The sequence below is a fragment of the Callorhinus ursinus genome, unplaced genomic scaffold (assembly GCF_003265705.2).
Source record: "Callorhinus ursinus isolate GAN/ISIS: 27379988/994484 unplaced genomic scaffold, GSC_fseal_2.0 scaffold5, whole genome shotgun sequence".
In the NCBI taxonomy this organism is placed as follows: Eukaryota; Metazoa; Chordata; class Mammalia; order Carnivora; family Otariidae; genus Callorhinus; species Callorhinus ursinus.
The window spans coordinates 5,407,251-5,432,226 of NW_027397067.1; the positions used below are offsets into that span (position 1 = coordinate 5,407,251).

General features: G+C 36.6%; 1 protein-coding gene across 4 annotated transcripts in view; it reads right to left on the bottom strand.

The window, feature by feature from the left end:
• Positions 1 to 24,560, bottom strand: part of ST18 (ST18 C2H2C-type zinc finger transcription factor) — a 111,699-nt gene extending 87,139 nt beyond the window's left edge. For 2 of the 4 annotated variants that reach the window (XM_073892763.1, XM_073892761.1), the window contains exons 1-4: positions 21,659 to 21,708; positions 21,126 to 21,237; positions 17,255 to 17,309; positions 15,160 to 15,190 (exon numbers count right to left, since the gene is read on the bottom strand). In XM_073892763.1, coding sequence (XP_073748864.1) covers positions 15,160 to 15,190; positions 17,255 to 17,309; positions 21,126 to 21,158 — 119 coding nt within the window. In that variant the 5' untranslated portion in view covers positions 21,159 to 21,237; positions 21,659 to 21,708. Of the gene's footprint in view, positions 1 to 15,159; positions 15,191 to 17,254; positions 17,310 to 21,125; positions 21,238 to 21,658; positions 21,709 to 23,705; positions 23,804 to 24,525 lie in introns of those variants that run through there. The other 2 variants (XM_073892762.1, XM_073892764.1) reach the window with 1 other exon arrangement.
• Between the last annotated feature and the right edge of the window lie 416 nt (positions 24,561 to 24,976).

The following is a 24,976-nucleotide window of genomic DNA, read 5'->3' on the forward strand; positions in this document are numbered from 1 at the left end:
TTAAATACAGAAAGAGATTTATTGTTTGCTGGGAAATTTAACTTCATTAAAATGAGACTTAATTTATTAATACTTCCAAATATCTTCTTTAAGTACATAAAATAAAAATATATGTGGTTTTATGTTTTGTCAAATAGTAAAACAAAGTATTAAGAAAAATGAAATACAGGGGACCTTAATTTAAACCTAAAGAAATACAAAAATGAAATTCACAGTTCATAAATGTTTGCCTTATCAAAATAGTATTATATTTGAGAAGATATTTAAATTAAGTCCTATTTAAAAAAAAAACTTTTTTATTCTTTTTAAAAAGATTTATTTATTTTCGAGAGACAGTGAGAGAGCACATGCACAAACAAGGGGGAGGGGCAGAGGGAGAGGGAAAGGAAGAGAATCTCGAGCTGACTCCCCACTGAGCACAGAGCCTTACCTGGGGCTCGATCTCATGACCATGAGATCATGACCTGAGCTGAAACCTAGAGTCAGACACTTAACTGACTGAGCCACCCAAGCACCACCCCCCAAAAACACTTTAAAAGAAGATTATGGCAGCATCTTAGTTGATCCTATAATAAGTATTTTATTATATAGATTGTATCTGCTAAAAAATTAAACATGGTTGAATAATAATAGCATCTTGACAATTCAAGTTAAATACATTTGTAGCATTGAGTTTAAAGTGACTCTTTTTACATTAATGAGTCAATGATCTGAATTCTTTTATTTAAGGTTGGTATTCCTAGCCAAAAATAAAATAAAATAAGTTAAAATAATGAGAGCTGTAAAATTCCATGATAATGGGGATAAAAATACTGTATTTTTGTATATTATATTAGTATACGATGAGACCACATACACTCATTTTTTGGGTATATTCACAAATATCTAGTTTTAGAAGAAAATAAAGTGTACCCTCCTTTAATTTCTCTAGCATAGTATTTTATAAAATTTTATATAACAATTGTGCTAGTAGCAGAAATTTTGTTAGCAGAAAACGCTTGCAAAAATGGTTAAATTTATAAAGTAAAAGACATAGTTGAGGCTGAAGTTGGGGTTGGAAAATGCCCTTGCTCCCCATCTCCCTCCCACTTCCCTAGGCTGGGCCAACAAGACCACTGGGCTGCCAGGGCTCCCCCTGCTTTCTGGGGAGGAAGGAGCCAAGCTGGCTCAGCTCTTTCCTGGGGGAAATGGTTTTAAGCCCCAAGCCTCAAACTTGAAAGAAAAAGAAATCTTAAAAACAAGTATCTTCATGTTATTTTCAAATCACCCCCATGAATTCTGTGGAAAAGCTTCAATCATCTTGCCATTTAATCAATATCTCATTTTATTTTGTTTGGCAAAAGTCTCGTGAGGACTGACATCCTCTATGTCTTCCCCCTGACTTTAAACCTTATTCATACTTTATTTAAACATATTAACACTTTATATATGTGTGTGTAGAATGGTGCCTGGGGCTTCCTAGAGGTTATGTAGTGTTTGTTTTGATCATCCAGCCACTGGGCAAGCACTTTCTGCAGCTGGAAGAGAAACAGAACCCTTCCATGCACACTTCTAAGGAAAAAAAAAAAAAACAGTTAACTTTGTCATAAAACTTAGGGTTCAAAGTAATTGCAGTTATTTAATAATCAGGGCGAGAACTTTAAGCTTTAATGAAAGGTGCTGAATAGAATGCAGAACCTCCCTCCATGCAGGCACTGGCAAAACTGCACTTCTGTTCTCATTTTTTAATGGAATGTCAGAATGGAGTAAGTGACAGTGATTGTAAAATACACATTGAAAAATATCTGCTTCAAAATTGCTTTTGAATAAAAACAACAAAGGTAATTAATATTTAATTCATGGCCATGTGAATAAATTCAAGATCATGTGGATTAGCCAGACAACTCAGAGGGAAGAAAGTTTATTGTGGACAACTTTATAAAAAATTATTTCTATATGCACCATGTCCAAACCTATCAAATATCAAGTTCCTACATGTTTGTGATGCAGGCACATCCTTATGAATGAAAATGATCTCATTTATTTACAAAGTAAAAATCATTAACTAATGATGGGGTTTGGAGTTTCCTTGTTTCTGGGGGTCAGTCACTCCCAGAAACACTCAAACCAGGGCCACATAAGTAAAATAAAGTTAATTTAGTAGAGCTCTATATGAAGATCAGGAAACACAAAGGTCTAATTAGCCCTGTAATGAATAAAGAGGTGTCCTTCTGTTCTTCAGTTTGAACATTTTATTTTCTTTTTCCAAGATGTGCATATGTGAACTCGCTAGAAAGTGGGCTCTGAATGGGTATTGAGAATGAAGCTTAATATAGGTTTAAAATTTGATGTAAGAATTAAATATTTTTACTTACAATGGATAATTATAACCATGACTCGTATATTGGAAAGTAATACAGTGGCTTCTTTTCTTTGAAATACAATTAATTCATGACTCCTGGATGAAATTTATGTATGAATAGTTCCATTAGGTATTATTTATATTTGTATGATGTTGTAGTAAGAAAGTCACATTTATTTTTGTTATCTGGAACAGAGTTTACCAATGTTGCCCTTTTCATTATTCACTGATTTTTTTTGAGCAACTCCCATTGTGATTTCTACTATAGATATTTTTCAATGTTAAAAAGAATGCTTTTCTCAATTTCAAGTAGGATAGATCTAGTGTGGATGTTTAGAATAGAAATTCGCATAAGGACAGAGTCTATGAAAAGGAGTATTAAGAGAGAGGGAAAGAGGATGAGATGGAAGAGGTCGTGAGGGAGGAAGTGGAGGTCTGGGAGGCCAGGAAGGGGGTACGGGGAGTGGGGAAGGGAAGGAAACTAAGCATGGGGTGGGGGCAGACACAATGAGCTCGTCCAAGATGAGCAGACATGATGACACTGAGCACAGCCTAAAGTGGGAAAGAGCAGGAGACACAGACACACCAACAGGAGGCCAAGATGGACCCACTGAAGGAAAACAAAACACAACAGACACAAATACAGAACTTCATCAAGTAATATGAGTCATATGGTAATTTTTTGGTTAAAATTACTATGACAAAAGACTTTTAAAAAGCATGTGGTTGTTTTATGACTACTATCATAAATGCCAATTTTATTTCTTGACATTTACCTGAATGCAGATATTTGGTCCATAAATCTACATTCCTTTCTTAGTTCCCTGAACTAAAATACTAGAAGCCTATAGATATGCACACTGTCTTTGCTATGAAAAAGAATTGCCCAATATTTGGAATGCTCCCATTTATCCTTCTCTACTTCACCAGAACATACTATGAATCATTTCACAGAACTTGCTGCCATGCTGGGATAACATTTAAAAGGAGGATCAAGGGTGAAAATAGCAAAGTGAGTACTGAGATAGTAGGAATCACCTACTTTAATATATCATTATAATTATGTGTATATAAATGTATGTGTAATGTCTATCTCTCTGTGTGAGTATGTGTAAGTATATATGTGTACACACACAAATCTGTGAACTGTTTTAGCAGCCAAGTATCCGATTGAATCAGAAATAACTTGCTTTGAAAGGCTGTCCCTGATTTAGAAACACTGCTACAAACGAAGCCTACCAGTCCCACACATCACTTCCTTTAACCCAACCCCTTCTACACGTCCCTGCACCACCACAGCTTCTGAGGAGCCACTTCCTGGCCACCTCTGTCCCCAGACTGCTCCACTGAAGACAGGCATGGTCCCAACATGGTTCTACCATCTCCCAACCCAGCAGGCTGTTCAACTTACTGAGCAACACACAGGATGCCCCTACATTTCCATTCACCAGTGGGGGTAGGAGTGAGTGACTATTTTGCCAGTGCCTCCATTCAAATTTAATACTCTATCACGTAACCTTTTTTAAAATCATGTTCTTATTCAGAATATTATAAAACTGTGCTTCCCTGAGAACACCAAAGCAATTGGGAACCGAGTTCTGAGCCAGAGTTTGCTCATTTCATGTGGACAGTCGTGCTTCAAGAGCATGGGAGAGCTCAGGATTCTCACTTCACCATTTGATCCACACATTGGTTGGGTGCACTTCTGGGAGCTATCTTGTAAATCATTATTTATAAAGATGTTTCCATGATTAATAAGTATCATGAGGTTAAAGACCTGTTTGCAGGCTTGGTCTACAGTGTTATCAAGAGATCATCCCGCTTTTTTTAGATATAGAAATAAATTGAGTGTTAAAGCTTAATTCATTAAAGCACAAAATCAGAAAAAAAAAGACATCTGGATCCTACAGTACAAGCTTTTTTCTGATACATGATTTTTTACTGCTTTTAAAAATATGGGGCAATCTTGTTCAGGATGGGCAAGTGGAAGTGGGTTTGAAGTAACAGAGGGAATTGGCCTTCATATACACTCAAGGGAAAAGCTCTGTTCTTATCTGTCCCTTTTTTATTGACCCTGCCACCCAAGCCACCCCAAACCCACAGCAGGCCAGGAACCAGGCTGATGGAAGAGATTGCCATTCAAGCTAATTTCACTCATCTTTACAGAGTGCCTGCTTTCTGCCCATAGGAATTGCCTAGGCAGATACATTCTTACCCTTACAACTCAGGTCAAACCCCCAACCCTATTAGCTGGCTCATCCCTTGTGCTCCCTTACATAAATCTACTTTTTATAAATTATCACACTGTGTTTTCATGACCTTTAGGTTATTTCAAACATTGTGAGTTCTTGTCTTATTCCAGTGCCTTCTGTAGCACTCAGAATACATTTATGAAAAATTTTTCAATTGCTCCTTATATGCATCAGGCACTATTCTAGATTTGGGAATATTATCAAAGTAATGAAGGAAAACAATTCTTGCTCTCAGAAAACTTAACAATGCCATGAAAAGAGACAGATTAGAAACAAGGTAATAAGTAGTTGTACTGTATGTTAAAAGGTGTTCTTTCTTTTTTTTCCACCAAAAATAAAACAGGGAAGGAGAATAGGGAAGACTAAGAAATGAGGGTTTGGCATTTTAAAGACTGAAGTCAGGGAAAGACTTGCTGACAAGGAAACATTTAAGTAGAGACTTGAAGCAAGAGAGGGAGGGAGACATGCACCTATGCAAGGAACAGCATTCTAGGCAAAGGGAATAGCATGTAAAGGCCTGAGGCATCAGCAGGTCTGATCCAGGGAAGGGCACGGGCATACAAGGGGCAATGGAGAAGTCAGAGAAACCAGGTCAGAGTGAGAATTTTGCCTTTCTTTTGAGAAAAGAGAAACCCATAGGGAAGCTTTGAGAAGAGGGGTGGCATGGCCTGACTTTCACTTTAACAAGGTCATTCTGGCCACCTTGTAGAGTGAACTGCAAGTTGCTAAGGGGACAGAGATAAGGAAACCTGTGAGGAGGTTGTTTTAATAACTCAAGTGAACAGTGATGGGTTGGAAGCCTAGTAATAGCAGTGGACGTGGTGAGAAATGGTCAGACTGTGGATTTATCTTGAAATTCAAGTCATAACAATATTCAGAGACATTGCATATAGTGTATGAAGGGAAAAGTCAAGGAGGCCCCAGGGCTTTTGTGCTTCCCCAATTACTGATATGGGCAAGGCTATAGATGTGTCCAATTTACAGAAGACTGTGATTTCAATTTTGGATTATTAAGTTTGAGATACACATTAGGGATCCATTTGGAGATGCTGACTACACAGTTGGAGATACAAGTTGAAGTTTAGGGAAGAAAGGATTTATTTTCATGTAAATATACTAAAAGCCTAAATGAGATCATCAAAGGATCACTAGCAAAAAGGAACAAGGACACATCTGGCGGGGGGGATCCAGTGTTTAGAGTCTGGGACATTGAGGGGAAACTAGCAATAAGAACTAAGAAGATACAAAGAGCTAGGAGGAAATCAGGAAGTGTGTCATGTCAGGAAGCCAAGTTTCTTTAAAAATGATCATGGCAGAATGAACCTGCCAGTCCTTCCTTCAAGGAGCTCAGAGCTTAGTGATCCCACAGGACAGGCTCCAGGCTTTGTGTTAGCTTCCATCTACAAGGACACTGGGTCCTCCAAGGACAAAGGCTCTGGAGCAATTACCACAAATACTGTGATGAGTCCGGAATCTAAATTCTCTCCATTCTCATAGGGGTGACCTGGAAGAAGGGAGTTTGCTCTGTGACTCCCACACAGGAAAGAAGGTGGAGGGTGTGCCCTCAGGGACATATTGCAATCATTTCCCTGCATAGGTTCACTCCCCAGACCCTGATTTTGAAATGAGTCCCCAGAATGCATCCCCCACCCCAACTCAGGATCATCTTGATGTGTGCCTCCCCCACAGAGGGGAGTGTGCCCCTGAACCAAGGTGAGGATCTTCAAAGAAAACCCAAGTTCAAAAGCCATTCTTCTTTATCTACACTGCTCTGCACCTGGTTGACCCAGCCTTGGATTTCTTCTAAGTGTCCATAGGTCCAGCAGTGGCTTTACTTTCTGACCTTGTGGCATGAGGTTACCCCTGTCCAAAGACTCACTTGGCTGATCCCTCCATACAAACATAGAAATATGATTTTGTATTCCAGTTCTGTTTTCTCTTCCTGACTGAAACTGGCCAAATGAGACCAAAGGAGAAGTTAACAGAATAAAGAGCACCTCACTTTTATGTTTGACACTTTCATAGAATATATTTGGAGAGGCAGACATGTATTGACAGTAGGAATATGACTTAGAAATGAATTAGAAGCCACCTAGAGTAGGCTGGCTTGTATTTAAGGAGCCAGTGGGAGTTTTGCTGGCTAACCAGTCTTGACTTTAATGTAACAGAACTAAGGAAAGAATCTAAGAATTTGGAAGCAAAGAAGTTGTGGGCACTCTATAAAAATAGTTAAAGAGAATCAACATTAAATAGAAATTCCTTTACAATGAGTTACTAACTACATTATTCTAAAAACAGACATTGGTGGACAATGTAAAGTATTTTGTAACATCTTGTACTAGGGATACAATGGCAAATAAAATATTTTTTGTCCTTAAAAAGTTGACCAAAAAAAAAGTGTATCAAAAAGGTATGTGACTAATTAAATTTTTTAGTGTTTAGTTTTTTAGTTTAGTTTTTTTTTTTAATTTTTGCCCCTCAAACTATAAACTTAAAGGCAGGGGATCTGCTTTCTTTTGATTGGGTGGACAGATGGATGAATGAATAATAAAATAGCTATGATTCAATGTAATAAGTGCTTTAACACAGACAAGAAAAGTTGTGTTTTGAGTACACAATGGAAAAAAAAAGTATTAGTCAGCCTGGGAGGTCACAGGGACAATTCATGGAGGAGATGACACTAGTCATCATTCGCTTTAAATATGAGTATGAATCCCATGTGGGAGAAGATAAATGAAAGAATTTTGCCAGGAATAGACTATAACAGAGTTGAAATGGAAAGGGCATTTTATAAAAACAAGAATAAGCACCAGCTTTAGGCATGGGTTTTCCTACAGGAAATAGTATGGCGGTGAGATTAGAAGAATAAAATGTGAAGATGAAGATAATTAGAAAAAAATACTTAAAAAAAAAGAAAGAAAAGAAAAAGGAGGGGGACTCCTAGGTGGCTCAGTTGGTTAAGTGTCCAACTTTTGATTTCAACTCAGATCATGATCTCAGGTTCCTGAGTTGGAGCCTGGCTTTGAGCTCCATGCTCAGCAGGGAGTCTGCTTGAGATTCTCTCTCTGCTCCCCCTCCCTCTTCTTTATCTCTCTCAAAGATAAATAAATAAATCTTTTTTAAAAAGAAAAAAAATGCTTTCTCCTTCAAAAAAAGAAAATAAGCAAGGAGAAAGATCATGCAAGGAAAACAAGATCAGGTGCAAAGGGAGCCAAGGAGAGGTTCTAAGGCAAAGATGAACTCAGAAGTTAGGTGTGAATAAACCAAGAGGTTAAATGTAGCTATACTTTGGGATGGGGGTTGGGGGCAGCTAGGTGAGTTCAGAGGCCAGGACTGAAAGTGCTATACAGAAGTTTCCTTAGTCAAGAAGGCAGCAAGAATTGATATTTGAACACCTCTCCACAGTCACATGCTAGCCACTGACAGAATCCCCTAGAACCCAGTGCTGCTGTTAACCCACTACTCTTTCTACCACATGGGCCAGCCAAATCCTAAGTGAGGGTTTGAATTAGTGTTATGAGAAGTCACCCACTGTGAGGAATGAAAACTCAAGAACACCATGTTTTGGTTGTGGGAGCTGATCTGTCAACACTGTGGGACATACTTATTTCAGTTCACACTTGATGCAGAAAAAATATTGCAAGATGCCAGAAACATTATTTTTGTAAACATATCATGCAATTTAAATGGAACTTCCAATGGTTATAGTTTACCTAAAAGGTAACAGCAAGAGATGAAATATTCTGCCTGAAGATTAAAGTCAATGTCCTCCTTCAAGAAGGATTGAGTTGAAACAAGCAATAGTATTAAATAATTCTGTGTTGTGCTAGAGGTGCTCAAAAGCACATTAGGGCGAGAAGATGCCAACCAAAGGGAACAAGTAAACTGTGAAGGGCCTTAGCAAGTTAGAAGGAACCTCAGCATATTAGTTACTAATAAGTCAAAGTAGCAAGGCAGTCATGTGACAGAAGGAAGTTGATATTCTGGATTTTGCTTGAGACACAATCATTAAACTTTGAGAACACACTCTGGATGACTATGGAGTCATCTATTGAGGCATATAAAATGCTGTTTAAAAAGCATCCTTACATATTTTCTCTATCTAATGATCTGTGAAAAATATTTAAGGCAGATTTGGTTGATATCAAACACTTCCAATAGGCCAAAACAAAGACTCACAGGAGACTAAGGCTTGTGCTTTTTGCTACATTGCTATTAAAATTGTTCGGTATTCTGCTACTTTTCATCAAATAGAAATGCAAACAATGGGTTAATAGAAGCCCTAGGTTCTGGGGATTCTGTCAGTGGCTAGCGTGTGACCTTGGAGAGATGTTCAAATGTCAAGTCTTGCTGCCTTCTTGGCTAAGGAAACTTCTGTGTAGCAAACAATCATTAACATTAGCCCAAGAATTCACGAACTAAGAAAATCCCAAAGAAACCCAAACATCTGACTTTCCTGCCAACCCACACCATTGAAAATTAGCAATGGAGAGAAGAGTTTTTCCAAGTAAGTAGTAAAGTCTAAGCTAATGCTTCTCAAACTTTAGTATGCATGTTAGTAGCTTAGCGATCTATTAAAATGCAAGTTTAGTAGGTCTGTGATGGGCCTGAGACTGCATTGCTAATAAGCTCCCAGGGATGCCAAGCATACTGACATTCTGAGTAGCCAGGCTTCAGGTCACATTTGATCCCCATGTTAGAAGTTCTCTCTCCCACTACAAACCTGTAGCACTTTGCTCACATCACCTACAATGACATCATCACATAACTCCCTGGGCTTATTACACTGATACCATTAATTTTCTGTCTACTGCAATCCCTAGCCCTACATTGGTGCAGAAATAGCACTGAATGAACAAATAGCGAAGGAAAAATTCATTCCTCAATCAAGAGTGGCAAACACTGCTGTGTAAAAAGATTCATGTTACAAAAAAGAAGAGCTAAATGGATGAAAAAAATTATCTCTGTTGGTGAGCTCTGCAAATCTGAAAGCCACAATGAGGTAAATCTTCACGTGTGGCTTGCAGTGGTGGCATTTTTTCACAGTTTTAGAAAATGTCTGATTTCTAGAGATGTTAGTGCCTTAGACTCTTTTAAGCCATTGGTTGACATAAGCCACCAATATCCTTGTGATAATATTCGAATATAAAAATAAAAGGTAAAGAAAATAAAGCACATTTCCTTGTTCTTATTTTTTTCTGAGAAATTTCACTCTGGATATTTACTTAGAAGCTCCATGGTATTTCACTGAAATACAGACATTATAGTTTAAAGTAGAACATAAACAATTAAGTTGGGGAGTGCCCCATCCCATGTAATCATAACTTTATATGTAATATATACATATATATGTATATATATATATGGTGTGTGCAAACTGGAAAATACACAGCCATTTAGTCTTTAAGTTCAATGTGCTCTGAAGGGACAGGACCCCATTGTTGGCCCATTTCTAATTGCCTATCATCAGCCTCAGTTGGGTGTTAAGTGACACACACTTCCCACACTGTGAAAGCAGTCTTTGAAGTACAAGGCCCATGGTAGATTCATCACCTGGGAGGTAGCATTTTGAAAGGAAAAACAAATAGAGAAGACACATATTTGTATCATCTCCTAATACTTTAATATAGACATAAAATCACATGCAATTCATGGAAAGATCTAGAAAGAAAGGACAATGACCTCTTTATAATTGGTACTGTGGTGAACAAAGAGAAGATGCCGGGGTTAGTTAGTGGATATATGTCAACTTGATTTATTAATTTATTGATAAAGTTCAAATAAATATTTACCCCAGAAGCGGATAATGAATTGGAATGCTGGTGTGTTAATGGAGGTTCATCAGTTGTAACAAAAGTACCGCTCTGGTGGGGGGAAGTGTAGATACTTGGGGAGGCTGTGCACATCAGGGCACAGGGTCTATGGGGAGTTCCTATACCTTCCAGCTTCTGCTCAGTTATTCTGTGACCCTAAAACTGCTCTAAAAAGTAAAAACAAAAAACAAAAAACAGGAGTGGGTGGGCTTGGAATGTGAGGGCTTGCAGTAGTGGAAAATAATACAGAGGCTGCATCGGGTACTGGGAAATGTGGGATGTGCCCTGGACCACACATAGGACCTAAGTTCTACTTCTAGTTCAGTGACTAATTACTCAGACACCTTGTAAAAATCACTTAACTTCCCCAGCTCATGAGTTAAATGTGGCTAATGTCATTTGTCCTGACTACCTCCCAGGCGGCTTGTACGGATCCAATTAGACACTGTGTGTTCTTTCAACCACTCACTCTACAGGCACCTATTGAAGCCCCACTCAATGGTAGGTTCAGTGCTAAATGCTATTAAAGGCTATGTAAGTACATAAATATATGATAGAATTATGGTTAATGAGATTTTCTTGTTACATAACAAACTCTTTTTTAAATTTCATTCTTATTGGAAGTCTCCCTAATCTATTTTAAGATACTCTCTGTCCCTCTAAGTACAGTAGAGAAAACAAAATTATCTCTCTGGAGTGATTAACTCATCTTATGCCTCAACGTCACATGTCCAACAACAGCCTACCCATTACCCAGAGGTGAGGATGAGGAAGGCGGAGAGTGGGCAAATAAACAATGGTGCCTCAGGCACCCCCAGACGGACACTTCTCTTCTACATCCAATCTTTATCATCCGCTACTTCGGTTATCAATCTCACTTGCCCCCAAAGTGGCCTATCATAAAATGAGTTTTCTTTAAGGTGTCAGGCTTTTGGATTCTAATTTATAGGTTTGGCAACAATATTTAGACATATTGCTAACATGAATGTAGTAGATATGTTATAAAAATCTAAAACATGAACTGAGCTCTGCTTTTGGAAATCATAGCAATGAACCTTGTGATTTTTTTATCCAACCTTGTGATTACAGCTACTTATTTCCTTTAACGTGGATGATGGACTTATGGAACTCTTAATTTTAGAACTCCACTTACGTCTATTTTATTTCCTTCAGTTGTCATCTCCAGAAATCTCTGTGCAACAAGTAGTTGCAATAAAATCATACTTATTAAAAGAAACTCTATTCCCCCACCCCAAAATTGGGAAGAAAGCTATTAAGTATTAAGTAAAATGTTTAATTGATATAAAAACTCTTATGAATGAAATAAAATAGAAGAAAAAAGAGAAAGCCATCTAAATCTGTAAGTCACATTTTTTTCACATGCTGATTAAATATTATGATTAAATCTATAGACTATTGATTATAGACTTTATAAAATACTTAACATTTTAAAACTTACAAAAAATGCCAAATGACATGGTTTTTAAATAAAGAAACAAATTATACAAAATTTAAAAAAGTGAAAAGAGACAACAAAATTGTAATTTTCATTACAAAACTTGCCAGCAAATTGCTAAGCAGCAATAAGACCACAAAAGGACAGTGGGATTTGACTCTAATACACTTAAGAGTCTTGAATTCATTTGTGTCTCTAAGTAGTCACATAGGAAAGCCATTTCAGAGGCTAGAATGTATTTTCCTAATTAGAGGAAAGGGCTGGATTGGTGTAAAACACTTTGCCAATGCGTGAGACAATTACCAATATTAGTAGATGCAATAGCATTCAGATCAGATTAAGGATAATAGTAATAAAAGAAAAGCAGAGATAATACAATGGTCATGATTTAGAAGGACATGAGAGCACCTTCTTAACACCACCTGTAACCTGAATTGTGTTGGAGGAAAGACTGGAAATGCTAATAAGGAATGTGATTAAAGGTGGGCCTGTGGTTATAAATTGCTTTTTTAATGGTGATGATAGTAGCTGACATAGAGTATAATAAGAAGATGAGAATGTCACTATCAATTTTTATTAGTGTCATGAACAATATATAGTATATTTAAATTAGCTTCATTTGTATTAGTATTTTTGTAAGTAGTAGCTCTAGAAGCAATAACATGTCCAATGCATTCTAAAAAGAACTAAATAAAGTTGCCAATGTTCCCTAGAAAATGGCCATAACTTTTACACTGGGGAAAATGTGCCACATATCCTAAGATACTCAGAATTCAGGTGCACAAAAATTCTAGATTCTGGAGCACAACAAATCTGCAGAATAAATTGGAGGAGCAATTGTAGCAAATGTATAAAGTCATATAAGAATGTCAAAGACACTAAAAATATAACCTTCCGTATAAATTGGAATGTTTTCCAAGATTTACATAGAATGATAGTTCAGGTCTATACCTGAGTCAACTTAAATCACGTAAGAAATAATTTGGAAACTATTTGGCTTAAGCATGAACATTCTGTTGAAAATAAGTAATTATAAAATAAATAATTAGTTAGTGATTTTTATAAACTGGTTCTTATTAAAGAAAAATAAGTGAATTGGTTTCGCTTATGAATTTTCCCAGCAATTATCACCAGCTTTCTGAGTTGGGCTAATGACAAATTAGGTAAAATTGAATATCTGACAAAAAATGATTTGGAAAATAGGAAATATTTTTACTTTTAATCAAAATATCTTCTTTGTTTCAATTTCAGAAACCTAAGCTGTTGAAAAACAGTCCATAAAGTTTAAAATATAGAATTTCAAAAATCCAGCTGCTGACAATATGAATAAACCATTTCTTTTTGATTTATATTCTAGATGGTTAGTATTAATTGTGTATGAGAGAAAGCATAGTCTGGTGGTAGAGAACCTGGCCTGAGTCAGAAGTCTGGACTACTTACTAGCTGTGTAATCTTGGGCTAGTTATTTTTACTTTCTTCATCTGAAAATTGGAAAAACCATAGTTCTTAACTTACAAGTTTATTGTGAGGATTAAATGAGACAGTAATGTGAAAAAGAATGCTCAAGAGTGTGGTATACAACAAGACCTCAATATATATTAGTTTTATTGTAATTACTAAAGCTAACAGTATGCTTAAATAGTAATCTCTATTTCTCCAGAAAGTTTATATTAAACATTTTTTTCTTACAAAGTTGCTTCTCTCTGCTAATTCCTCCCTTTTCCTCTATGAATTATAGATTTCTCCTTAAGCCAAAACACTCATTCATTCCTTCAAAATTCTTTTCTTTTCAAGTTATTTTTTAAAAGATATCACTCAAAAGGCCCTCTTCCCTCCCAAGAAGGGTTTGATTCCCTAAAAAGACTGACTGGAGACACAGTCATTTCTACAGTGGGGAAGACCATGAGTTCCTGGGTGCCCTGTTTCTGCTCGGACCACTAGGAAACCATTGCCTAATAGGGAAACACCTCATGCACTTTAAGCCTTTGATCCTTTTAAACTTCTTTTGCTCATTCTATAGGGAACATAAAGTCTCCAAGCAGATAGGAATTTTAAATGAGAGCAGATTAAAAACCAAGAAATTAAGCAAGTCAGACACTTCATGCATTTAATCCTGCCCTGATGTGTGGGTGCATTCTTCTTTCTGCTCAAGTGATTTAAAATGTAAAATGTAAACTTCTCAATCACAAAATTGGAAATGTAGGGAGGACCAGGGATTGCCTACGAACAAATTTCCAGAGAAGAGTATCAGCATGAAAGCTTGTAGTCCATTCTGATAGATAGGTGTTCCACTAAATAAGTGAACCAAAATTATGACAGCATTCTGTCATCCTCTGAAACATGGAAGCAACTAAGAGAGTCTTTGCTTCAGGAAATCACAGAACACAGTTACCTGGAAAAAAAACCATGTAAACTGTTCATGGATACAGTGTAAATTTCAAGGTGTATCAAATGCTGTTCTATATCCTCCTATTTTCAGACATTTCCCCGAGGAACACATATAGACCATTGTGGTTTTCAGAAAGGTGGATTAGATGTTAGGTTTGAGACTTTCTGGGACTGCAATAGCAAACAAGAGAAAAGGGAAAAAGGACTCATCTTGCTCCTGACACAATTTCCCTAAAAAATATCACTGGTACAAAATATGTATGTCAGCATGTGTTTCTTTTTTTGAATGTATTTAAAAAAAGTAAAATAAATTACACCTTAACAGAGACTCTGCAAAAAAACAAAACAAAACAAACTCCACAACTAATTGGAGTTTATTCTGCTAAACCTCTTATGATGGAATTTCCATAACATTGCCTTAGGTGCATTCATAGTCTCTAAGCTGGAAATGCATGGACACACCCACAAACCTACTGTCTTCCAATGACTGCATTTAAAAATTTATATAATAGAATTATCTAATCATTTATAACAAAAACTGGAGAACTTGGAACTTGGGTCATTTGTTGATCAGGTTCACAGATGACAGTTCAGTTCTTCACTTATAACCAGTGCACAAACGAACCACAGGCAAGGTGTGGGCACAGAAGCGGCAAACACTCCACAGAGGAAAGTGGGAAACTACATTACAGCAAAATGTTGTGTTTTGTTATCAAAATGGGAGCCCTAATTGTTTTGAATCAATTGAATCAATTTTCCCTTTCTCTTCTCCTTTGGGGTATAGACTTATAAGCCTGTTGGCCTATACCTCCTACTACCACAGGGATTCTCAGGTTTGAAATGTACAAAAACATTCTAATAATTAAAGTCAAATCAATACTAGAAAAAGTAACGTGGGACAAATCTTACCTGAGCTCCTGAATTAGAGAATCTATTGGCACTGTTGACAAAAAGAAAGGAGAAAAATCAGTTTGTAATTTTGAAAACTGTTTGAAACTTTTCACCCACCTAGAGATTATGACCAATAAATGGTTAATCCAGACCCCACTTAACTTCCCACTGGGTGAATGGATCATTTCTGGTTCTGGTTCTTTGAAGTGGATACCAGTGGATAGATGAATATAGCCCAGAACAGATGATTCTGGGTTTAGTGCCTTAGGTGACCCTGGGACCTTGCATTCATGGATTGGATTTTCCAAATACCCATCTTTAAAGATTCATTGAAAACATACAAGAACATGAAGGACTTGAATTATTTTTTAAATCAATTTTATTGTTTATACAAAATTTTTCAAAAGAATCCTGACACTTTTATTGACATTAAACAAGTATTTATACAAAACTGGGAAAGTTTTACTAAGTGAATGTGTCCCAAGATTATGTTCCATAAATTTTATATGTATAGAAAGAGAAAGATATGCTTCAGCCATGTTAGTATCAATATCATTTTAAAAATAAGAATCTTGTAGAAAAAAGAGTTTTGATTTTTTTCTGACAAGTGATGGGAATTAAAGAAGTTCATGTTTATAAATACCTGCCTACACAAGGATAAGCAGCATATTGAGAAAGACAACAGGTGGTTTTAAAGATTACTCATGCCACACGAGAAACAGTTGTTTCATTTCTAGAAGAACATTTTGGCTCTATTTAAGGGTGTATATTACATGCCAAAGAATTCAAAGTACAAAAAGAATTGCAAATTAAAAGACCACATTTTAAAAGTATGCTAGAATAGTGTGCTTTTAGAAGTCAAAACAAGGGATTCATATAATCCAAATACAGTCCCTAGAAGGCTGGTATTTATAGCAGATGTGAGCTTATCCTAAAGAACAATACAAACCATTTTTTTCTTCAACTTGTGTTCTATTGAGAAGTTTGTTGCATAAAAATTTAATGGTTAGAACTATTGCATTTCAAATATTAGGATATATGATGTAATTACTTTAAATGTAACTTGAAGTAAAACTGGGCACTAACATGGTGTAAATCTTCTGTTTGGGTAGAGAAAGTTCCTGCATCTTGTACAGCATTATTCTGCATTTTGTTTATCATAACTAATAATAACCATGGTTACATTTTAACTGAAAAAAAATCATCTTGGAATTTATTAAAAATTTTGGGATTCTGGACTTTATTCAAACAGGCATTATTTACCTTGACCACAAAGATAAACATAGCAAAGGAAAGCATTTCATCTGATTAGCCACTTTCAACGATAAATCTCGAAAACCCTTCCTTACAAGGCCGACCGGGAAAAGAGTCAGGTGGGGAACGGCTATCCAGAGTGTTTTCAGAGGTTATGGTGAAACTACAGTTGTCCATTTAGAATTAAGGGTCACAAAAATATAGCTAATTATAATAAAAGTTATTTTCCTTAAGGGGTATTATTGCCAGTCAATCCTGTTTTCCAGATGTTTAGATCATCAAGGGCCTGTTTATATTTCAATATTACATTACCATCTGTTGGTTACAAAAAGAGAAGGATAACCGGCAAGTTAAACCTTTCAAACGTTACTTTGCGGAGCTGCCAGAAATTCCCAGCAGGGACAGGCAAAAAACAAACATCATCATTTTACTTGAACTAAGTTTAGATTGGGAGCCACTAAACCAGATAACATAAAAATCAAAATCTGCTTTGGCAGTAAACTAACAATTCTGTTTTTTCCCTTGGCCATTAAAGGTCACTTCAATAATTTGGAGGTCTCCATGAAGCATTCTTCCCTTGCTGACCCTTATGTTGTTTTGCATGATGTTTTAAATCTACTCATGATTGCATTTTGTAAAAATTAGCATCACACACATTGGGACTTTTCTGAGTCCTTTAGCTCCTGGTTCATAATATTTTGCCTCTCAATGCCATGATCCAATGTCCTAGCTTGATTTAAAAAAAGAAGCCCTGAGGAAGTTGTAATCATTCTGACTATACGTTAGGGACTGAGCATTGGAACTCCCATATTTCATGGTGTGGTGGACACGGTGTCATGGAACCTGCTTGCTAACTCACCCTTCGTTCCTTTAGAGCGGGTATGCAGCATTTTATCTTCAGCTTCTGCATCCATCTGTAACATGAACACAAAGTCCTGAGGTCATTCCTTTGACATTGACCAAAATATGAAAATATGTCCTTGCAAGTTCTAAAGGTCATAGTGAAAAATAGATTAGCCTTCCATGCTCTTGAATAGCACCCTGCCTTGGCAGGTATATAGCTACGACTGCCCTTGCAATACATGAGTTTTGGAAATACTTTTATAGATGCTGAAACCAGAGGGACCAGTGACAAGAGGGCAGATGTCCTTGTCCATAAGTGTTTGCTAGTGATTCAAACACTTCTGGCATTACAAAAATGGGGGGGGAGGATTGTCTGATTAACGGTGGTTGTAAAGGAGTCAAAACCTCAAATGCCAAACCAAACGTTTTCAGACTAATTTACTAAAACCTAATTCCTTTGCATTTCTAGACCCTGTCTGATATGCACCTCTTTCTAATTCAGGAAAAATAATCCCCTGTGCAAAAAAGCCACATGAAGGCAAATCCCTGAAATGCCCCCATTTCAAAATACCACTGGAAACGTTGATCATCAAATGATATATATTCACTCCCAGAATTCCATAATAAATATTGGTTATAATTGTGCAAATCTGTAAGGAAAGTGAAATTTGAGTGCTGCACGTGTCAGCATCAAACTCCCTAAAACATCATTACTAAATATTTTAAATGTAATCAAATAAACTATCGAAAGGATGGAAAGACTTTAAGAGCCTGCTGTTTTTGTCCCTCTGAAGATAGTCAGACATGACTACTCCCTTCGGTTTCACTAGAATCTTCCAATAATCTCTAGTTTAATTCACCTTTGCACATTATCAGAAGGAATTCTTAAATGGAGAGAAGTTATTTTGCTTGAAATTGAGAAGTAGCCAGAAGGCACTGTCCGTGGTGCCCATCCTTAAATCCTGACACTAGCATGGATGCGGTATGACTGCAATGGTAATGGGAGGCGCATCTCTGCTCTCTCAGGCTGAGTTGTGATTGAAGGCACTGACCTGCCATAGACTTATAATAGGGGAGCAGGTGTGGCAATGATGGACTTTAATTTCCTTTAATAAACCTTTTATGTGCCACACTTTTACTGCCATTCGACGCTCTCCAAGGTCCTGCACATAATAGGTTCATTACTTTTGATTACTATAGTCTATTGAGACAAACAACTCCAGAACACACTATATATTATGTTCAGTTAAACCAATATAGACTATTTATCCATTGTGCATTTTTTCACCTGCAACACTACAGACAAAATTAACGACAGCTCTCGTAAGCTAAAACTATTAAAACCACCAGTACTCTTTTGTCATCATTTCATAATAAACACCACACCAATCACTGAACTGTTTTTTTAAATTAGCAAACAAAAAGTGTTCACTGCTTTTGCTAAGCGCAGTTGCTTTAGTCTAAATAAAATGGTCCATCGTTATGAATATTTTAAAACCACATAATAAGAGAAAACAATAATAAAACAGAGGTGATTTTTTTTCCTGTAGATTTTCCTTCTTTTAAAACCACATGAATTTATGACAGATGTGACACTGCCTAGGATTAAAATGGCTTGGTTTACTCAGGATGGTGAGCACTGCGTTGTGAAATCCTCCTCTTCCATGAGTATCTCTGTTGCATATAAAGTGGCTCAACTCATGCAAACTCCCCTCCATGTGCTCAAGGAGTAACTTAGTTAAGAGAGATCAGTAGCAGGGAGGGTTAAAATGATGAAAACCACCAACTATTTCTGAGGAGGCTACTCCCACGGGCAAGTAGCAACTCAACACAATTCTAACATTTTCCTGCCACACAGGTGCTGTGAGGTCTCCCCAACCACTCTGAAAAATCTCTCCCGAAAGGCAAGTGAAGATTGAACTCCATAAGTTTCTTTACCAAAACTGAAACACAGGTTGCAAAGAGTGCCAGCAGGCACATATAAAAGTTTCAGAAACATCCTTAACTGGAACCTTCCTTATAACAGCTTTAAGACTAATTCAATTTTGCAATTCAGCTACCCCTTTGGACCTGACAGGTCTGCAACCACCCCATGCAGCCGCCTCCCCATTAAAGTCATTGGAAGGAATGCATAAATATTCATGGCCCTCTGCTTGATTAGGCTTGGAATGCTAGCCTCATAATTGTGTTTTGTGGCACTATTGTCCTCTTGATGGTATAGCATATATATCCCATTAAACATTTTAAAGACTGGTAACTCATTCATAAAGCTAAGTTTTCAAATTTAACTTTGTGCCAAGTTGTATGAGTGAAATGGATCAAGGCCATAATATATAATCCATCGATTTCACCTTCTTTCTCTGTTTCACAACCAAAGAACAATAAAAGTTACTAAATTCAGTGTCTACTCATGTCTGATAGCTCATTGAGGAATAAGAAGATCAGAAACCTAAAGCAATGTGCTTTCTTTTTAGGGGTGGAAGTTTTTAACATTCATGAGATGGCTTGCTCTCCTGACAGATCTCAATCTGAAGATAAGTCTTTGTTTTCTAAAACCTTATATATGGGCATAGAAATTTCTAAGCATTTTATATGGACTATTCTCGTGGATTTTAATAAACTCCCAATAAGCAGACTTAATTTTTATAAAATCAAACTTCATATTCAGTGAGTACCTCATTCTGGGAATGGTGCATTAAAGGTGGAAAGAGATTTCTATCTCAGTGCATGTGTTGATACCTGGGGGAAGTGTGCCAGGGTGGGGGTAGGGGTGGAATTCCCATCCTTCCAACTTCTTCCAGACCTATAGAGAAGGCCCACAGCTATGGCATGATTCAGGAGACTGACCTAATTAACACGTGCTACAATCTGGGAAGCTACACTTCTAGCTGGGAACATTTTTTTTTTTTTCTGTTGGAAGAGGAGACTTGGTCATTTTTACTGCTGAAGTCCCAAATGCTATTGACAAGTCTCCAATGAATTTGGCAAAACTTGATGAATCATTTCCTTTCTCAATACAGAGATCTGATTTTCTAAAAAAGCTGTCCTTTTTGAGGTTTCTTAGAACTTTTGCCTACCTCATTTCATTATTTATGAATGGGAACACGTCAAGATATTTTCTGAGATCCCTATAATGGGTTCCTCCTGGCTCTGATAATCTACTTCTCGAAAGAGATAAAATATTGAAGGTAGGCTTTGCCATTTGTTTTTCCTGATCTGAAACTACTTTAAGAAAATTCATCTAACCAGGTGCCTGGGTGGCTCAGTTGGTTAAGCGACTGCCTTCGGCTTAGGTCATGATCCTGGAGTCCCGGGATCGAGTCCCGCATTGGGCTCTCTGCTCAGCAGGGAGTCTGCTTCTCCCTCTGACCCTCTTCCCTCTCGTGCTCTCTATCTCTTATTCTCTCTCTCTCAAATAAATAAATAAAATCTGAAAAAATTCATCTAACCTACAAGTATAAAAATTTTATGTATAAATATGTGAAAAGGAGAAAAAAGTGGTTCTTACCTGGTATTCATAATAAAGCCATGAAAAAATTTTTACAAGACTTCATTCCCCAGTTCTCTGGGAAGAGGAGTTAATACAAGGAGAAATGGCAAAAGGGAAAGAAACTTATGAGATAAAGAAGGCAAGGAGGAGTGAAACTTGCAGGAAGGACATGCAAGATCCAACAAGCATATGCTTGCAGGAAGAACATGCAAGAGCCAGCAAGTAATAAGTAGTTAGGCAATGAAGAAGAAAAATGACCATAAAATAAAATTTAACTACTAGTTGAATTTGGAAACCCCTTACTTAACATCCTTATATACTCACAAACCTGTATACAGGTGCACATCATAAATTCCTAGTTACTTTTACTTGACCATCTTTTCTTACTGGCACTCACATCAGGGGCAATCAGCAGATCTCCTGTCCACATCACCCCAGTGCACAGATCTGGAGCCTTCTTCTGGGCTGAAGAGAGAGTCCTGAAATCGCTGGTTTGTGGGAAGGAGAGCCTCAAGGAGCAGGACACAGAATTTATAAACTCAGTTTTGCTTTCAGTCACACAAAGTTCCCTTTGATTTTATTTTTCACTCAAAATCCTATTTTAACCTAATGGTTAAAAAACAAAAAATCTCCAAGTAAATATTTAATCATTTCTTAAAAACTGGATAAAAAATATCTCTTGGTGATGTTGAAGTTTTATTTTTCCTCTCAACAGAACTGTAGACACTGATGTCCTAGATAGATAGATAGATAGATAGATAGATAGATAGATAGATAGATAGATATAAATATATATAAGTAGTCTTGAATTTCTTACTATTAATATAAAAAGCCATAGTGATCATAGCATTTCGAGCACACCTTCTCAAAATCCTGATGCAATTATTCTTAATACTGTCTACTTACATACAATCTCGTGATGGTAACTACCTTTAATTTGAGAAGTCCTTCACATACACTCAACTTGCAATAATTTCCACTTATAACAAGATTTCATTGTGTTTCCCTCCTCAGAGCTTTGGACTGGCAATGCATTTTTGTAGGTTGTGCCACATGACTCTTGTTAGATGTCATTTCAAGTCCAGGGAACATGTGGCAATGGAGAGAGGAAGCTCTATGGCTGCCGAGAAGAGGTCCTGGGGTCCTCTCCATGAGGAGCCTTTTATCCTCAGTGGATGCTTCCTTTACAAAAATCAATTTTTAAAAAAAAATAACAAAGAGAAACTCAGGAAGTTGGAAAGGCTAAACCCAGAAAATGAAACAACTGGAGGATGCCAGTATCTTAGAATGAAATTTGGCCAGACTGAGGAACAAAGAATCTTACACTGAGTGCCCTTTCTTTTGCTGATTTCTGGCATAATTTTCTTTTAAATGCAGGTTTGGACCTGCCCAAAATGGCACCAAAAGCTGTCTCCCTGTTATACAGGGAAAGGATGGGGAACATGAGTTGTGATACTAAAAATATAGTTTACTTGTTGAGAGAATATTGAGATGGAATGTTCAAGTATTTCTTTTCTCTGTTCTGACCCTCTTTTTAATTTTCTGGTTTTCTTTTCATATGTTTCTTAATTACTCAGAAAGAGTACATCAAAAAATGGATTTTTAAAAAAATGTAAACTAATAAAAACTGTTGTTTACATCATTCAACATGTTGTATTAATTTTCTCAACTTTCTCTAAATCCTTTATTCTAGATAAAATGAAAATTTTCTGAATCCTTTATCCTTACCTCTGATTCCAATCCTTGTTCTTACCTATATGTCTCTAATTATACTATCTTTGATTCTGTACAGAAAGCTAGAGAATTGAATGATGTGTCCCCTTTAGATTTAGGATACCTCTCTCGTCTGCCCTAATCTTTCTCACCCCGACAAACACCACACCTAAGGAAGAAGCAGACTCAGTCCGCCATCAGATAAAAAAAAAAAAAAAAGTGCAGTTCTCTGGGAAACTCTTCTTTCTGAGAGCCAACTACATGCCCATTCCCCTTAGATAAGGAGATGATTTTCAGAGGGATTTCCAGAGTCACTTGGAAATGCACTCCAGTAAAAGAAATCTTAGACCTGAGAAAAGCTTGGGTAGCTTTATAAGGAAGTTGTTCTATTTTGAGTCTCATTTCTCATTCCTGAGTTGTCACTGGCTATTGTCGACTTCATCCTGTAACTTCGCACAACTGGCAAAGCTGAATATAAACCAAAGCCATATGTTTGTGTCCTTTTGCCAAACGACTCCAGCAAATAGTTCTATTATTCCCTTAGGTAGCCAACGTGTGCCAAGGATTTCTATTAGTCGCTGTACTACGGCCTCTGAGTCACAGCTTTGAGACATAAGGGGGCAATCGCCAGCTTTACGTTTTAAGAGAATTTTTGTGTATTTTTTAAATATGCCCTGTTTAAAGATAACTCAGAGTAAGTAATACCTTAAAAGGGCCTTAATTTTTTTCTTGCTGATATATTGAGATGCATGTGTACAAATATGTAATTGTTAGAAGACAAGCTCCTTCATAGAGGGATAAATTATTTTAATAGGTTTTTCCCAAGGACAATTCAATTCTTTATCTTCCAGTGTTTGTAGGAATTAACTTCAGAAGTCATCTATAGTGCTTTTAAAAACATACTTTTAAACTATCTCATTTGTTTATTCTTAATCCTTCAGGAAACTAATTTCTAACACAAATGAATTTAAATAGATTTTTAAGATGATTTTAATGCTGAACTTTTCTTTAAGGGTAAACATGTATGAGCAAATAACATAAACCAATCAATATGCAAAAGGACTCCACTTGCTTAATATTTTTAAATATTAAAGTGATCATGCTTCTGACAAAAATCCCAATTCCAAATTCGGCACTAACAATAAATCTCTTTCAGAGCAAATCCATAAAATGCTGTTATAAAGGAGAGCTTTTATATAAATGCTTTGATTTGATACATTTTATTCCAATAGATTCTACTCTTTAATACAAAATGTTGCCTTACCTCTCTTTTTCTCCAGGTAACTTGTCTGCCAACTTGGTTTGCCCTGCTCTGTCAAAGTGACTAAATGTCCACTTCAGTGAGAAGTCCTTAAATTCATTCTATTAGGATCAAAAATAAAAGAAGGAAGGCGTGTCAAATTAAACAGAAGATCAGTAGTAAACACTGATGTGAACAATAATGCATTGACACTTTTACCTGTAATCTGGTTGGGCTCTACCATAGACAGAACGAAAAATTTTATACTACAATATCAATTGGAAAAAGACTTTTACATTTTTAAAGGTCGCCAAATTAATTCTTGTCTTAATTACTGACCTATATATATTACATCTCAATTTGGTAGATAAATTGGATAGTATTATCTATCACTAGTATTTTTACGATTATCACTAGTATTTTTACTTTTAACCACCAAAAGAAGTTCAGACAAGATTTGGAAAGTGCTCTACTCAAGAAATCACAAAAGACAGATTCAAATTTCATCCTTCTGTTGTTTAGAGCTCTCTTTAATGAGACTGTCAGAAAATGCTACTAATGATTTTTGCCAATATTTTAACCTGCTTTCCATAGAAATGATTTACCCTTGTTTTACTTTGCATTCAGACATAACACACAGAGCTGCTTCACCTCTATTTTGTCCCAGGGATGGGAAGAGAATCTGTCTTGAGGCCATTTGGCCCTTGAGAAAAAACTTTGAAATTCAGCATAGTACACTCAGCATCCTAGAGAGGGGCTATTTATACAAATGTCACATATATCAATGCACATCTAAAGTGTGTATATCTGGAAGTTCTGGTATTTTAAAACACAAGTCACTAACCTTCCCTGTAGAAGATTTCTATCTTCCTGTATTTTACCCTTTCAGTAGATTGAAGTGCTTGGCTTTTTAACCATAGGTTTCTGTATTGCTTGTAAGCTTTGACCAGACATTAAGCAGATGCTTCTTCAACTCAAGTCAGCAACTGTAGTTCCTGGGGAAAAATAGGTATAAAACTTCTCAAGTGATAGAGCAGATTATTGAACATGATGTCAGAATTGAAAAGTGGCACAGGAGCTTGGGAATTCTTAGTTTGTGTTTGACTGCAACTGGAAAAAAAAAAAAAAAGGCTTTCTGTACAAATGGCGTTTGGCTGATTCTACTTCACTCTCAGTTCAGAAAGAGTCCCGAAGCTTTCCACCTGCCTATTCCCTTTTGTTTGCCACACTCTAACCTAAAACAAAAGATCCTGGAAAACAGTCACACTGGTGAGCAAAGCTCTTTCTAAATCCTG